Raw genomic sequence first — 13,287 nt, forward strand, 5'->3', positions numbered from 1 at the left:
CAAGAAAGGACATGACATAAAGATCAAGGGATCCATCCAAGAAGAGGAGATAACAGTTATAAATATATATGCACCCAATATAGGAGCACCTCAATACATAAGGCAAGTGCTAACAACTATGAAAGAGGAAATGCAAGGCAGAAATAGAGACACAGATGTAGAGAACAAGCACATGGACACCAAGTGGGGAAAGCGGGGAGGGTTGGGGGGGAATGAACCGGGAGACTGGGACACCAAATTGTACACTCTAAATATATGCTGTTTATTGTCTGTTAACTGTATCTCAATAAAAGTTCTTAAAAAAAAAAAAAGGTGGTAAATGACAGCGCCGGGGCAGGGGCTGAGAGGCCATGTCCTGTCTTGGGAGTGGGGAGCCAGGCACCCAGAATCCTGGGGATGAGAGGAGGGGACCACAGGGAGCCGGAGGAGCCGGGGCTGTGCCACTGTCACATCATCGGATCTGGTGCAGGACAAGGGAACAGAGAAGGAAAGGTGAGCTGAGCAGGTCCAGGCAGGCCTCCCGCCAGGCAGCCAGGCCAGCTCCCACCCCGAGCTCGAGGGCCTCCGTACCGTGTACTTGTCCCACTTCTTCTCGGGGTCGTAGGGCTCCCAGCGGCTGGCGGGGAAGATGTGCTTGTTCTTCTCATACCAGCTCCGCAGCACCACCTTGCCCGCGTGCGACTGAGGATGGGAGGAGGGCCAGGTGCTGCGGCGCAGGGCCCAGGGCCTCCCGGCCAGACCCCTCCTCCCCGGCCTGCACCCCTGCCCGCAGTACCTCGTCCTTCTCCACAGTGGCATCGCTGAGCAGCCGCACGTCATCGTGAACATCGAAATTGAAGAGGGGCCCTGCAGGGACAAGGGGACAGCCCCCTCAGCTGCCGTCCTGTGACAGGGGCCAGTTGCTGGGGGGCGGGGCCAGGCGCACTCACCGCTCTTCCCTCGTGCCTTGGTGACGATGAAGTCATAGAAGCTGTGGTGCTAGGAGCCGAGGGCAGGAAAGTGACAGCAGGTGACCCAACTCAGCCGCCTGCAAGCCGGGCTCCACCCCTCCCCCCCAAGTCAAAGACCCAGAGCAGTGGGGCCACCCTCGAAGCCCCCGGGGACACCACAGCCTGAGACCTGCCCCGCTGCCCCGCCTGGGGCTGCAGGAACAGAGAAGGGGCTCACGTGGGGTATGATTAGGTCCTCCTTGATGTACATGAGCTGCTCCACCCCTGCTGACCTAAGGGAGAAAGGATGAGGAAGCGGCCGGCCAAGGACGCTGGGCACCAGAGCCAGGAGGCGGAGGCCCACGATGCTCTCCAGGGCCCCCTCCTCAGGACCGCGGCGCCCAGCATGCCACAAGCAGCAGCCGCCACTTAGGGTGACGGGCAGCGGGGCTGAGGCCGCAGACTCCGACGCACGCACTCACACACGGACACGCAGCCGCGCAGGCCCGCGCCGCGCCCCCACCTGAGCTCGCTGAAGTCTTTGCGCAGGATCTCAAGCGCCTTCTGCAGGAACTGCTGCATCGTGTTGCCCTTTTTCATCTGTGTCAGCAGCCCGAGAACAGGCGTGCGGAGAAACCGAGGAGGTGGGAAGGGAGGATGGAAGCCTGGAGGTGGGCTCTCGAGAAGGTGGGGCCCTGGAACCCTCACTACCCCGTGCGGGCTGGGCCCTCCTCCCTGCTCCCCCCAGAGCTCCCAGGGGCCACCCACACCAAGGGGCCTGAGGGCTCTGGCGTGACTGACAGCTCCTTCCCACTGAGTCCAAAGGAGGCTGGGCCCGAGGAGCGAGGGGCATGGGGAACAGGGCGAGGCCCCACACCGCCTACCTTGACTGTGCGCCGGTGTCCAGAGCCATCCCAGTAACTGAAGGTGATCTCGATCTCCTCGCCTACAAAACAGAACTGTCGCTTGGCCTCCAGACCCCGGTGTCCCCGCCCTCTGCCAGCTCCCTGGGGCTTGGGGCGCTGCCCAGGGGAAAAGGCGTGGCCCCCAGCCCCACCCCGCATTCTGCCCCAGGAGCCCTCACTCTTGATCTTCTCCTGCTTGGCTTCCCACTCCTGCCGTAGCTCCTCTCGGAGCCGATTCTCCTCCTCCTAGAAGAGAAATGGGCAAACGAGGGAGGCTCCAGGGCTGCTCAGGGGGCACGCAGCGCCTCACTTCCTGAACAAGAGCCTCTGCCAAGGTCAGGGTCAGGCCGCCTTTACCTCCCGGTCTCGGTCAGGCAAGAAGCTCGTGTCCACATCTGGGTTCTTCCCCAATTTCCTCTTCTTCGTGGTGATCTCTGGAGCAACAGGAAACACAAGAGTCAGCGGCATGACAGCCCTTGCCTCCGGGGTACCCCAGACGTTTGTCACCCAGGCCTCAGCTCAAAGGCAACCTCCATGTAGGCTTCCTGGACTGTCTTGGCCAGGATGCGTGGCCCTCTGCTCCCAGCCATGGTGGCCTGCATGGCCCTCTTCACAGCACCTATGCAAATCTTTATGAAAGGCGCCCTTGCCAAGGGGCCTTCACCTTGGTCTCCGCTGCCAGCAGCTGAACAGGAGACTGGCCCTGTCAGCTGGAACCCGGAGCACCCCAGAGGGGCAGGACGATGTCTCATCCCCCCGTTCACGACAGCCTCAAAAGCGTATGACATTCCTTTTTACCAGACAACGAAACTGAAGCCCAAAGTCCCATAGTTGCTACTGTCAGAACCAGTGGGGAGGAAGGAAGGAAAGGCCCCACTTGGGCTCAGAACAAGCCTGCCATCTTGGACTCTAGGACTCGGTTTCCCCAATTAGCACACAAATGAACCAGAACAGTGATTCTTCAACTTGCTGGTCTTGGCACCCTGGACACTCTTACAAGTCACCAAGGACCTCCGAGAGCTCTTGTCCCTGGGGGCTGTAACTATTGACAGTTACCAACTGGAAATTAAGTCTGGGGAAATGCCAAAGACTCAAGAACATGAAAGCGCGCACTCTATCAGCTGTCAGAGGGAAGACGTCACGCCATGTCACACGACCACTAGAAAAATCCACTGCACACTTGTGAAACAACAAGAGTGCAAAAGGCCAAGAAAGTCTTAGCATGATTATGAAAACAGTTTTGACCTTGCAGACCTCTCGAGAGGGTCTCAGAGACCCTCAGGGGTCCTTTGAGCACTCTTTGAGAACCGCCAACCTAGAAGACGAGCCCCCCACTCCAGGGCCTGGACAGCTTACAAAAATTCCATGCCAGCTACCCATGGCTCAGCCCCTGAAACAAAACCTCCGGGGGAGGGAAGCACCCGCAAAGCCCCAGTGACACACAGAGAGGGTGAAAGCCTCCCCGAGACCTGTGCCATCCCAAAGGTGGCCTCTGCCACACAGATGTGCAGCTTATACCAAATGCAACTGACCTGCCAATGGGAATATTCTAGATACCAAATATTCCCAGATAGTTAATGTTACTAAATAGTACTGAGACTACCGTAGGGGTTCCCCTGGGGTTCCACCCCTGTCCCCCAGGGAGGCTGGCAGGCTCTTCCTCCTGACAGCACTGGCCACTCCCCTCAAAGCTGTCCCAGTGCCATCCCCTGCCCTGGTTCCCACACACCAATCCGAGCATCACACTTTCTAATGCAGCCCAGGCCTGCCCCACACCCTCCCCTGGCCCCGGCGGGGTGCACGCGTCCCTGTGTGACTCCCACCAGGACAGGATGGCGCCCAGCTTCCGGCCACCTGCCTCATCCTGGGCGCGGCACCCAGGGGCCCCGCAGTGGCCTCAGCCTTCCTGAGTCTTCCTTGTTGCCCCCTGTGCCACATGATTTCTGGGCTTGTGTTAATTTACACTGAAATTATTCAAACAGAATTAACAGTTTGGTGCCCCAGTCACATGAGCCCCACACCCCTGCCCACGGACCGCACACCTGGTTCCCACTCAGTCCACCCCCGCTCAGCTCTGCCACAGTGGAGACTCGGCTCTTCCTCTCCCGCCCCAACTTGTGAGCTTTGGGACCCCGAGCGCTGCGGGCAGTCGAGGCTGTTGGTAGATATGCTTCTTCACTCGAGAGCCAGAAGTCAGGACAGAGCCCTGCCAGCGGGACCCCTCCCCATCCCCAGCCTGCCCTCACCTTCCCTCTCCAGCTCTTCCTCATCCATGGTCGCCTCTTCCTCCTCCTCGCCTGCCTCCTCTTCCTCCTCCAGGGTGAAGGACAGGCTGGAGATCTTCCGCTTGGCCTCCTTCTTGCGCTCCTTCTCTCGCAGCTTCTCCAGCTTCCTGCCAAGGTATGGGTGGCCATCATACATGTCCCCACCCCTGAGGCCCCTTCCCTGACCCAGAGCCACCTGAGTGCGCAGTGTGGGTCCCACGTGGCACAGGCCAGAGGAGTCCTACTGCCGTGGGGCACTTCAAATTCATGGGCAGGGCTCTGATGATGAAAAAGGGTCCCCCCTTCCACATGCAGGAACAGCCTGACCCGCCCCCAAGCACGAGCTCCATCTGGAGGAGAGGACCCACAGCTGCAGCTCCTTCGACTGCTCCTTCTTGGCCAGCTGTTTCTCCCGCTCCTTCACCAGGGCCTCCTGCTTAGCCTTCATGTCGTTCAGGGTCACAAGACCTGCGAGGTGAGGCGACGTGGGGGTGAGAGGCGGTCACCTGGAGCCAGGCGTGCAGCGGCCTCGGGCTGGGAGTGGGGGCACAAGCGCTTTGCTCACCCACGGTGCTGGACTTGAGCTCCGCCTCCACGGCATCGTAGTGCGCAGAGAACTTCTTGTCAATGTTGGATTTCATTATGTTCTCCTATCCAGGAAGGAGCGCAGCGGTGATGGCCACCTGCCACCCCACCATGGAAGTGGGGACCTGGGTTCTAGTCCCAGATGTGCCCCTAGACCTCAATATGATGTGACCTCGGGAAAGACATGTCCCCTTCCTTTCACTGATGGAAGGTTCCACAGGGCTGTGAGAGGCTCTTCCAGTACCGAGGGAGCCAAGTGGGACTGTTTCCCTCCACTGTCTGCGCTGCTCTGGCCACTCCACAGGTCCCCCTGGGAACCAGAGCTCACTCAGTGGCCTGGAGCCATGGGTCCTACCTGCCGTTGGTGTTTTTCACACCCAGCTCTTAAGCTGAAGCTCTGGAGACCCAAGGCAAGGAGGGACAGGAGGGAACGGAGAGTGGCTGACAGCCTAGTCCCTCACCAAGCAATGTTGCTCGCTCTTGGCCCCAAATGTTGCCAACAGCTTCCCATGAGGCCTCCTCGCTCCTGCCCAGCCCCATCCTACCTGGTACCACGTAGATCCTTCTCTGGCCAGCAGCCTCACAGGAGGTGGCCAGCGGAGAAATGTACCTCCATGCAGCCACAGGGTCTCCACTGAGACAGTGGGGCTGGGGCATGAGTACACACCGAGGCAGCACCGGGCCTCAGCATGCAGCCACTTCCTTGGGCCCGGCTGCTGCGGTACCTAAGGCCTGCTCTCCCCTTGCGCCCTGAGTCCCCGCTCCTCCCCCAAATGCCTAAATGGAGGGCTCCTTCCTTCCTGACAGCACACTGCCATTGGCCATTCACCGAAGCCCTCAGTGAACTGCTAGCACCCCAGAGCCTCCCGCCTGCCTTTGTCTGGTGAAAAGGGCTCTGGAATGAGCCTCAGTGACTGGTGGATTGGCTGGGGCCCACCCTTCCTGATACCCATGAGATCTGGGCAGAGGCCTGACTCTCAGGACTGAGGGACCAGAGACAGGATGCTCTGTGCCCTCGAGGGTCGCCCCTAATGCCAAAAATGGCACCACTGAGCGTGGCACCTTCCTGTTGGAGGCTTGTCACAACCTAGTTTGTCTCAGCCTCCTGGGCCCATTTTACAGATGAGCAGACCGTCGCAGGCTCATCTCTGCCCCTTGCTGGAGAACAGAGAGCAAGGGTCCCACCCCCACTCGCCGCCCGTGCTCTGCTCCCGCACCCCCCCTCCCCGGGCCCCGCGCGACCCCGGGCGGCGAGAGCAGAGCATGAGCGGCCGATGCTCCGAGGCGCCCCGGCCGGGCCCGCACCTCTGCGATCCTCTGCTTCATCTGCTCCATCTGCTCGCGCTGCTTCTCCCGCTTCTTCATCAGGTGCATGGCGCGGCCAGCCTCGCTGGCAGCACCCTTGTACTGAGCCATGGCGGAGGCGACAGCGACAACGGCCTGGCTGAGTCTCAGGGTCTGCGGCGTCGGTAGAGGAGCCGTACGGTCAGCTGACTCCCACGCCATGACGCCATGACGTCGGCCGCCAGGGGAAGCGCTGCCGCCCCGCCCCGGCACGTAACTGGCAGCCGCCCCGCCCCGCCCCGCCCCGCCACCGGCCCCGCCCCGCCACCGGCCCCGCCCCGCCATCGGCCCCGCCCCGCCGGCCGCAGGAGGCTGGACGCCGGTCTCTTTCTTCATGGGTTCCCCATCAGTTCCTCAACAATAACCCCCGGCCTGACGCTGGATCCCCAGCCCTACTTCCTTCTGTTGACCCCAAGGCTGGGCCCACAGGCCCTTCACTTTCTCGATGTTGATCCCAGTCTAAGGGCCGATCCCTCCACTCCCCTGGCTGCCTCCCTGCCTGAGGCCACCCTGGTTCCCTCTGCTTCCTTGATTTTGACGCCGCGAGGCTGAGCCTGAGTCCCATCTGCCGCCTCCTCCTCCTCGACCTGAAGGCAAGAGCCCTGCACTTCTGCTTCCTCCGCTTCAACCTCCACCCCAGGCCAGATCCCTCTCCCCCCATTTCTCTCACATTGACCCCCAAGGGTTGGAGTCCTGGTGTTAGCACTCTCTGGGTGGCCTTGGGCAGGGTGATGTAACCTGTTTCCTCTGTATAGGACCCTTCAGCTCAGGAGCTCTGCAATTCCCTGATGAAGAAAGTCACCCTTTACACCCATCAGGAGCAAAGCTAAACCACATACAGTCCTGAGCCTGGGTAGGAGAGCAGGACAACCCGGGGAGCAAGACCCCACCCCAGACAGTTGCAGTTTAGGGGAAATAAAACTAACGACCTGCGCTCAGGTTTCAACACAGTTTTATTGGGAGGTTTCGTTTTTCTGTGAAATACACTAGAGGCTGGGGAAGGGGACACATTCACTTTGCAAGATAAGGGTTTCCCACCACTAAGGGGAAGGAATAGGGCGAGCAGGGCACGCAGGGTTTGAATCCATTTTCCCACCTCCTTCTGCTTTGCTCACGTCTTTTCTCTCTCAGCAAGTACCAGCGGACACAAAGACAAAAAACAAAAAGTCAACCTCCAACGGGGCCACACTCAAGCCCTCTCCCTTCCCAGGCTGTACCAGAGTCGCCAGGGTCAGGAGGGCCAGGCCAGGGCAGCTGCCCCACAGCCCCAGGCCACACCGCAAGGCTGCGGGGCACAGGGCTCCCTCCTCACACAAGCTGGGCTGAAGTTAATAAATTAGAATAAATTACAGGGGTGGGGTAGGGAAAGGAATGAAACTTTGTGCTGGGAGGGCCCCTTCTCTCCAACACACGAGAGTTGGTGGGGGGAGGCAGGGGGCATCTCCAAAGGCCACTACAGCAGGGGTAAGAGCAGTGGGGGCAGAAGTCAGCTTTTCCTCCACGTTCTTCCCAAACAGAGCAGAAGAATCAGGGGTGGGGGAAGAGACACACACAAGGAGAGGAACCCCCTTTTCCCAGGATAAGGAAGGGCCAAGAAAGAGGATACTAACCAACCCCCCGTCTCCCAAACCATCACTAAGGTTAAGGATTTGGTCAGTGAATCAATGAGGTGGGTGACAGGAATGTGGTGGGGGAAGCAGAGGATGCTGGAAACAGGGGTGCCCAGCCACAACCAGCTCCCCAGCCCTTGAGGAGAACAGGCTCAGGTTGGGGGAGAGGGCACCAGGGACCGGGGCGGGGCTCAGCAATCACTGGTCAGCTTCTCCAAAGACATCATTCTGTTTGCGCTTCATGTTCTCAAAGTCAAAAGCGGAGCCTGCCATGCGCTTGTAGATGTCTTTGATGTCATTGCAGGTTGTCTCGAAGTGTGTGGTGGCATCATAGGAGCAGGAACAAAACACCTGGAAACAGCCAGCGCCCAGGGCCCGAAGTGAGTCAGACAGGGGCCCTGGTCAGGCAGCCAGGAGCCAGGGCCGGGACAGGCTGCTTACCTGGCTCTCAGAACCATCGTCGATGGGCTCGTACAAGTCGCTGATCGCCACAAACCTGAGGGGCAGGTGGAGGGGATGAGACAGGTCTCACAACCAGCCTTACCCTCCCTGATGCCTGCCCTCCAGCTCCTTGGCTCCCTGCCTCCCCCCAGCTTCAGCCACAGCCCCCCAGCCCCTCACTTCTGGTCAATCGGCTCCAGCAGCTCCAGGGCTGGCTCCACCTCCTTTTCGGGCTCCGCAGTCTCCACCGTGGTGCTGGCGATGGCAATGTACTTGCCCTGCGCGGCCACGTTGTGTGCGTAGGAGATCATGCACACGTAGATGTCTGCCCACAGGAAGCACTCCATGAACGTGGGCATGGGGGGGGGTCCCGGGGGCCGAGCTCAATTCGGGCCCGCCCACCCCTCCCCAGCCCTGCAGAGCGGGCGGCATCCAAGCTGCCACCCTCATGGAGGAGGAGAGATCAAGCCACCCAATCCTAGGGCCTCAAGTCATGGGGACTGCAGTGCGGGTCCCTGTTCTTCCATGGGGGGATCAGGCAGAGCACCAGCCCCGTGGCTGAGGGGTAGAGGCACAAGCCGCCCGAGGGAGAGCACGAGGGAGTCCCATGGGGCCCGGCCTACCTGACTTCCTGTTGAGCTGGTTCTGGGGGATGATGATCTGGCAGGAGTTGGCATCGTTGGTGTTCTTGATGGGGTGGCTGAGTATACAGATGATACGGATCACCTGGCCGGCCTTCCGCACACGCTCAGGAACGTAGCTGGGGTCACAGATCAGCTGCTTGCAGCGCGCCACCTGCGAAAGCACCAGAAGGCCTTGTTCCCATCCAGTCAAGGGCCTGGACCCACAGGGAGGGCCAGCAGCTCTGGCGGGTGGGCACTCCTTTGAGCCATCACCACAGCCCCTCCCGTAGCACACAGCTTCCTCCTGGGCCTCGGGGAGGTGGGCCCTGATACGCACAGGTCTGTCAACAGGAACAGCTACACAGCCTTCTTCTAGAGCCCCGGTCCCCAGCCTGAGTCCCCCGGAGCTGAGTGGCAGGAGGCCCCGCAGAGCCAGGGTCATTGGGAAGAGTGCCTCCAAAGAGGGGCTGAGCCCCACCCAGGCCAGGGTGCCTGTGCTGTGAGGAAGGCTCACCTCTCCCTCAGACTCCACGCCCACCACTCTGCCGTTCTCCATGATGATGTCATCCACGGGTTTGTTCAGCATGTACGTCCCCCCATAGATGGCACTCAATCTGCGGTGGGGAGAGTGATGGTGAGGGCGCCTTCCCAGGAGAAATGGGGACCAGGGCTACTGCACCACCTGCCCCCCCCAGCATGGGGGTACAGAGAAGGCAGCCCCAGGCAGACAGAGCTCAGGACACTTGGTGGTTCGTCCCTGCTCTGTCACTGCCACAAACTCAGGACTGAATCTGGAGGGCCCCTTCCTCTCTGGAGCTTGATGGCAGGACGTTCTGCAAAAGGCTAGTGTGAGGGTGGCTCCTCACAGGAATGTTCTGGGGAATAGAACGAGGGCTCTGGAGAAGCCCACCCGAGGCTTCAAGGCCCCAGGCCCAGCCCTGGCACTGCCTGACTCAGGCTGGGAGCCAAGCAAGCCCCACCTGTGGTCCTTCAGCTCTGCACTCCAACGCCTCTCTGTGGTGCCACACCACCCAAGGATGCCATGAAGTAAGTGAGGACCACAGTGGAAAAGTACAAAATGCTGTGGAGACACCCAAGGGGGCTATTTCCGTTGTCGGCCTCAGTCCTTCTTGGGACTGCCAACCAACTGAAGCCACGCCCTCACCTTGCAAAGCCTTGAGGCAGTTCGCCAAGGCCATAGAGTGGGTACAGATACGGGCTCTTGCCATACCGGGCCAGGGACTCGCTGTACAGCTTGATGCGGTTGATGGTCTCAAGACAGGGCTGGTCCAGGTAGCTGGGGGAATGGGGTCAGAAGAGGCTCCAACAGCAGGACCCCCAGTTCACCCACACCCAGGCACCAGGCCAGGGTTCCCACCACCCTCAATGGCCGGGGGAAGACCACGGGTCAAACGCAGGGAAGGGACAGAAAAGGCGACAGGCGAGCGAGCATGGGGCTGAGGGAGCAGCAGGCAGGAACGGGGAGGGCAGGGTGCGGGCCGGACGAGGGATGGTCTGCCATGCCAGGTTCCCCTCACTCATCAGTGCGGTAGAGCGCCAGGGCGTGGCCAGTGAAGTCGATGACATCCTGGCCCAAGTCAAACTTCCGGTAAACGTCACGCATGCTGGTGTTCTGGGGGTCAACGCCCTCGAAGGTCTTGGGGTCATTCTCATCAAAGTTTGCCACAAACACCAGGAACTTGCGGAAGCGCCGTTTCTCAAACATGCCCATCAGATCTGCGCGGGCAACATGAAAAGAACCATCGCACCACAGTGAACCTCTCCATCCCGCCAAGCAGGCAGAGCAAGTGGGCACCCTAGCTCCCAGCTGAGTTCTCTTGCTGACCCCTGCCTGACCTTCGATTAATCCCTCTGTGCTTCTTGGCCTCAGTTTCCCCATCTGTATGAAGAGCGAGTCAGGCTGGACAGGCTCTGAGGGCCCTCCCCGCTTCAACACTTGGGTGTTTTTCAATGATCAGGTAGAGCCTCCGTCAGAAGCTGAAGTCTGTCAAGGACTCCACATCCCTTCCGTGCGCGGACTCACTTCCTGGCAGCCAATGGGAGGCACGCCCAGGGCATAGAAGGGCGACAGAGTAAGGGGTGTCTGGTACTGCATGAGGAACGTGACCTTGGGCAAGGGGCACCCTGCTCTGGAGAGCTGCCTCCCCACGATTCCCTGGCTCAGGGGACCCACACTCACTAGAAGCCAAGGCTTCAGTCTCAGTGGATGGTACTTTGTAGATCTTGCCCCCCTTGTAGACAAAGCTGCCCTCCACCACCTTAAAGTCCAAGTAGCGTGTCACCTCTGTGTACAGTAGCATCTTCACCAGCTGCCCTGTGGGGTGGTGTGGACAAGGCAACAGAGTCAGCGTGAGTCCCTCCAGAAGCTCTAGCTGGTCTGACTGCCCCTTCTCTGGAGTCTGACCCTCCTCTGGTCGTCCCAATCACCCCCCCCATAATACCTCCTTCATCTTCCTCACCATTGGCCATAAGGAATTTGGGGATCAAGTCAACGTTCCAGTCTCTGCCCCGGCCCATCGTCTCAGGGGGCCCCTCCAGCAATTGAAACCGCTTATACAGCTGCAGGCCAGAGAGAGAGAGAGCTGCAACTCAAAGACCCCCCCTCCTGCCCCCACCCCCTCACCCAGAAAACCTGGGGAGCTGCTTCGTTCAGCACCCCATGCGAGGGGGTAACAAGGGATGGGCCTGAGCAGCCTACCTCCTCCAGCGGGGTGATGGAGGAGCTCTCGCCCCCATAGTAGGGGTTCCGGTCCATGTGCAGCACCTTCTTCCCGTTGACAGACATGATACCCGACAGGATACATTCCTGGGTGAGGGGCAGTGCTCACTGTACTCCCACCTACCCACATGCCCACCAGCAGCCCTGATGCGTTCCCCACCCCAACCCTGAGAGCAGAGCACAACTGAAAGGACTCTGCCCCGAGGGACAGCTCCTTCCATCCCTGGCTGGTCGCCTTGCCTAAAATTGGGGGTAGTGCTTCATTTGACCACGGTTTCCTTTCATAACCTTGCTGGGCAAAAAGGTGACCAAGGAAGAGAGCATCCAGCAGACACGCACACAGTCTTCTGGCAACCAAGACACCAAGAAAATCACCTACCTGCGTGAAGCCCCACAAAAAAGCAGATAAAACACAACGAACCACAGGGAAGACCTAGCTGCACAGCCAAAGGGACCCGAAAGGGAAGCGAAGACAGGCTTAGCGTGGTTCCAAAATCCCAGGCCCCACCCTGGGCCCCACCCTCAAAGGGGAACCCCTCACCGTGAGCCTTCCCAGCCACGGGAGGGGCTTCTGTGCCCAACTGAAGGGGATGCATCTCGCACGGCAGCAGTCCAAGGGGTTTTGGGGGAGGGTAAACACCCTCACCAGTCACTGCCACCAGCCCAAGGACAAAGGCTGCAAATACGACTCAGCCTGAGATCTCCATGGGAAACCGGGGTGGGGTAGCAGGAATGTGCTCACTGCCCCCAATGCTGGTCCTTCTGGAACATTCCCTGGGTCCCCAGGCCCCATAAGAACCCAGGGAGGCGGGATGAAGGCCCGCCCTGAAGAGGCCCCCCGACCTGACTGGAGGTCCTTGGTGCTACTACATCCTCACCAGAATTGCCGCAAGATGGGAGGTGATGCTGGGCTGGCCATGGGTGGGGGCCGGGTGGGCGGGGTCAGGGAGCAATGGGAGACATCAGGGCGAGTGGGGGTGCGCAGGGCCGGAATAGGAAGGACGGGGGTGGGGTGGGGGTGGGGACCAGGGGGCCAGGGGTCGGGGCCCGGGGAGTCGGACGCTGGGGTGCGGCCAATAAAGGGGCCGCTTCTTGGAGATGGGCCATGGCAGTGAGTAGAGGCAACGTCGCGGGAGGATGGGCACGGGGCTGTCTTTTCGGAGACCCGAACGCCGGGGTCGGCAGCGCCGCGATGGCAATGATGGGACGATGGGGCCGAGGGCTGCAGCATCCCGGGGAAGAGAGGGCGATGCAGAGCCCCGGACGCCGGAGGCCACACTTACGGTGAGGCCGGTCCCCAGCACGATCACATCATATTCCTCGTCCATGGTCAGGCCTCGGTGTCAGCGCCCGTCGGCTCCTCCTCCTTCACCACAGCCGCCGCCGCCGCCGCCGCACTGGACCAAAGATGGCGGCTCTCGGGCCGCCGCCCGACCCCTCCGCCGCGTCAAAGAGTCCCGGCCCCTCCCCGCCTCCGCCGCGCCGCCCGGGGCCACCGCCTTCCCGGGTTGCCTCCCAGGAGGGTTTCTGGGGCCCGGGCCCCAGAACCAGCGCCGCTCCGTGGGCGCTGCCCGCTCGCCAAGGCCCCCGAGAGGAGCGCAGCGGGGTGCGGCGGGAGGGGCGGCCCGGCAGCCGGTGCTGAGGCCCGCGAAGGATCCGTGCGCGGGAGCGGCACGCGCCCCGCCCCCCGGGAGGCTCAGCGCGGCCCCGCGGGTTGGGTGCGCGCCGCTGCGGCAGCCCGAGGCGGCCCGCTAGCGACGTGGGGGCGGTCATTGTCGCGGCCGTCTCCACCCCCTTCCCGGGCGCTGACCACCCCTGCGCCTCCTGTAGTCAGCTAGGGGCCCAG

The 13,287-nt window shown here is 61.1% G+C and overlaps 2 protein-coding genes across 3 annotated transcripts; both read right to left on the reverse strand.

Annotated features, from left to right (window-relative positions):
* Positions 1 to 244: 244 nt before the first annotated feature.
* FAM50A (family with sequence similarity 50 member A) lies at positions 245 to 6,180 on the reverse strand. The gene is made up of 13 exons (XM_057719256.1): positions 5,989 to 6,180; positions 4,664 to 4,748; positions 4,467 to 4,566; positions 4,081 to 4,226; positions 2,192 to 2,268; positions 2,014 to 2,080; positions 1,814 to 1,875; positions 1,453 to 1,529; positions 1,168 to 1,222; positions 930 to 978; positions 776 to 846; positions 571 to 681; positions 245 to 460 (listed from the first exon to the last, which is right to left on the reverse strand). Exons 1-13 carry the CDS (start codon positions 6,097 to 6,099, stop codon positions 452 to 454), a joined length of 1,020 nt encoding a protein of 339 aa, XP_057575239.1. The 5' UTR covers positions 6,100 to 6,180; the 3' UTR covers positions 245 to 451.
* Positions 6,181 to 6,962: 782 nt separating this feature from the next.
* On the reverse strand, positions 6,963 to 13,063 carry GDI1 (GDP dissociation inhibitor 1). 2 transcript variants are annotated; one of them, XM_057718449.1, is made up of 11 exons: positions 12,725 to 13,063; positions 11,421 to 11,528; positions 11,182 to 11,281; positions 10,902 to 11,036; positions 10,240 to 10,438; positions 9,867 to 9,998; positions 9,216 to 9,315; positions 8,702 to 8,873; positions 8,259 to 8,403; positions 8,079 to 8,133; positions 6,963 to 7,988 (listed from the first exon to the last, which is right to left on the reverse strand). In XM_057718449.1, the coding sequence occupies exons 1-11, from the start codon at positions 12,767 to 12,769 to the stop codon at positions 7,836 to 7,838; spliced, it is 1,344 nt and encodes a 447-aa protein (XP_057574432.1). In that variant the 5' UTR covers positions 12,770 to 13,063; the 3' UTR covers positions 6,963 to 7,835. The 2 variants fall into 2 exon arrangements, with proteins under 2 accessions (XP_057574432.1, XP_057574433.1); XM_057718450.1 differs by lacking the exon at positions 10,902 to 11,036.
* Between the last annotated feature and the right edge of the window lie 224 nt (positions 13,064 to 13,287).

Source organism: Hippopotamus amphibius, chromosome X (genome assembly GCF_030028045.1).
Source record: "Hippopotamus amphibius kiboko isolate mHipAmp2 chromosome X, mHipAmp2.hap2, whole genome shotgun sequence".
Lineage (NCBI taxonomy): Eukaryota > Metazoa > Chordata > Mammalia > Artiodactyla > Hippopotamidae > Hippopotamus > Hippopotamus amphibius.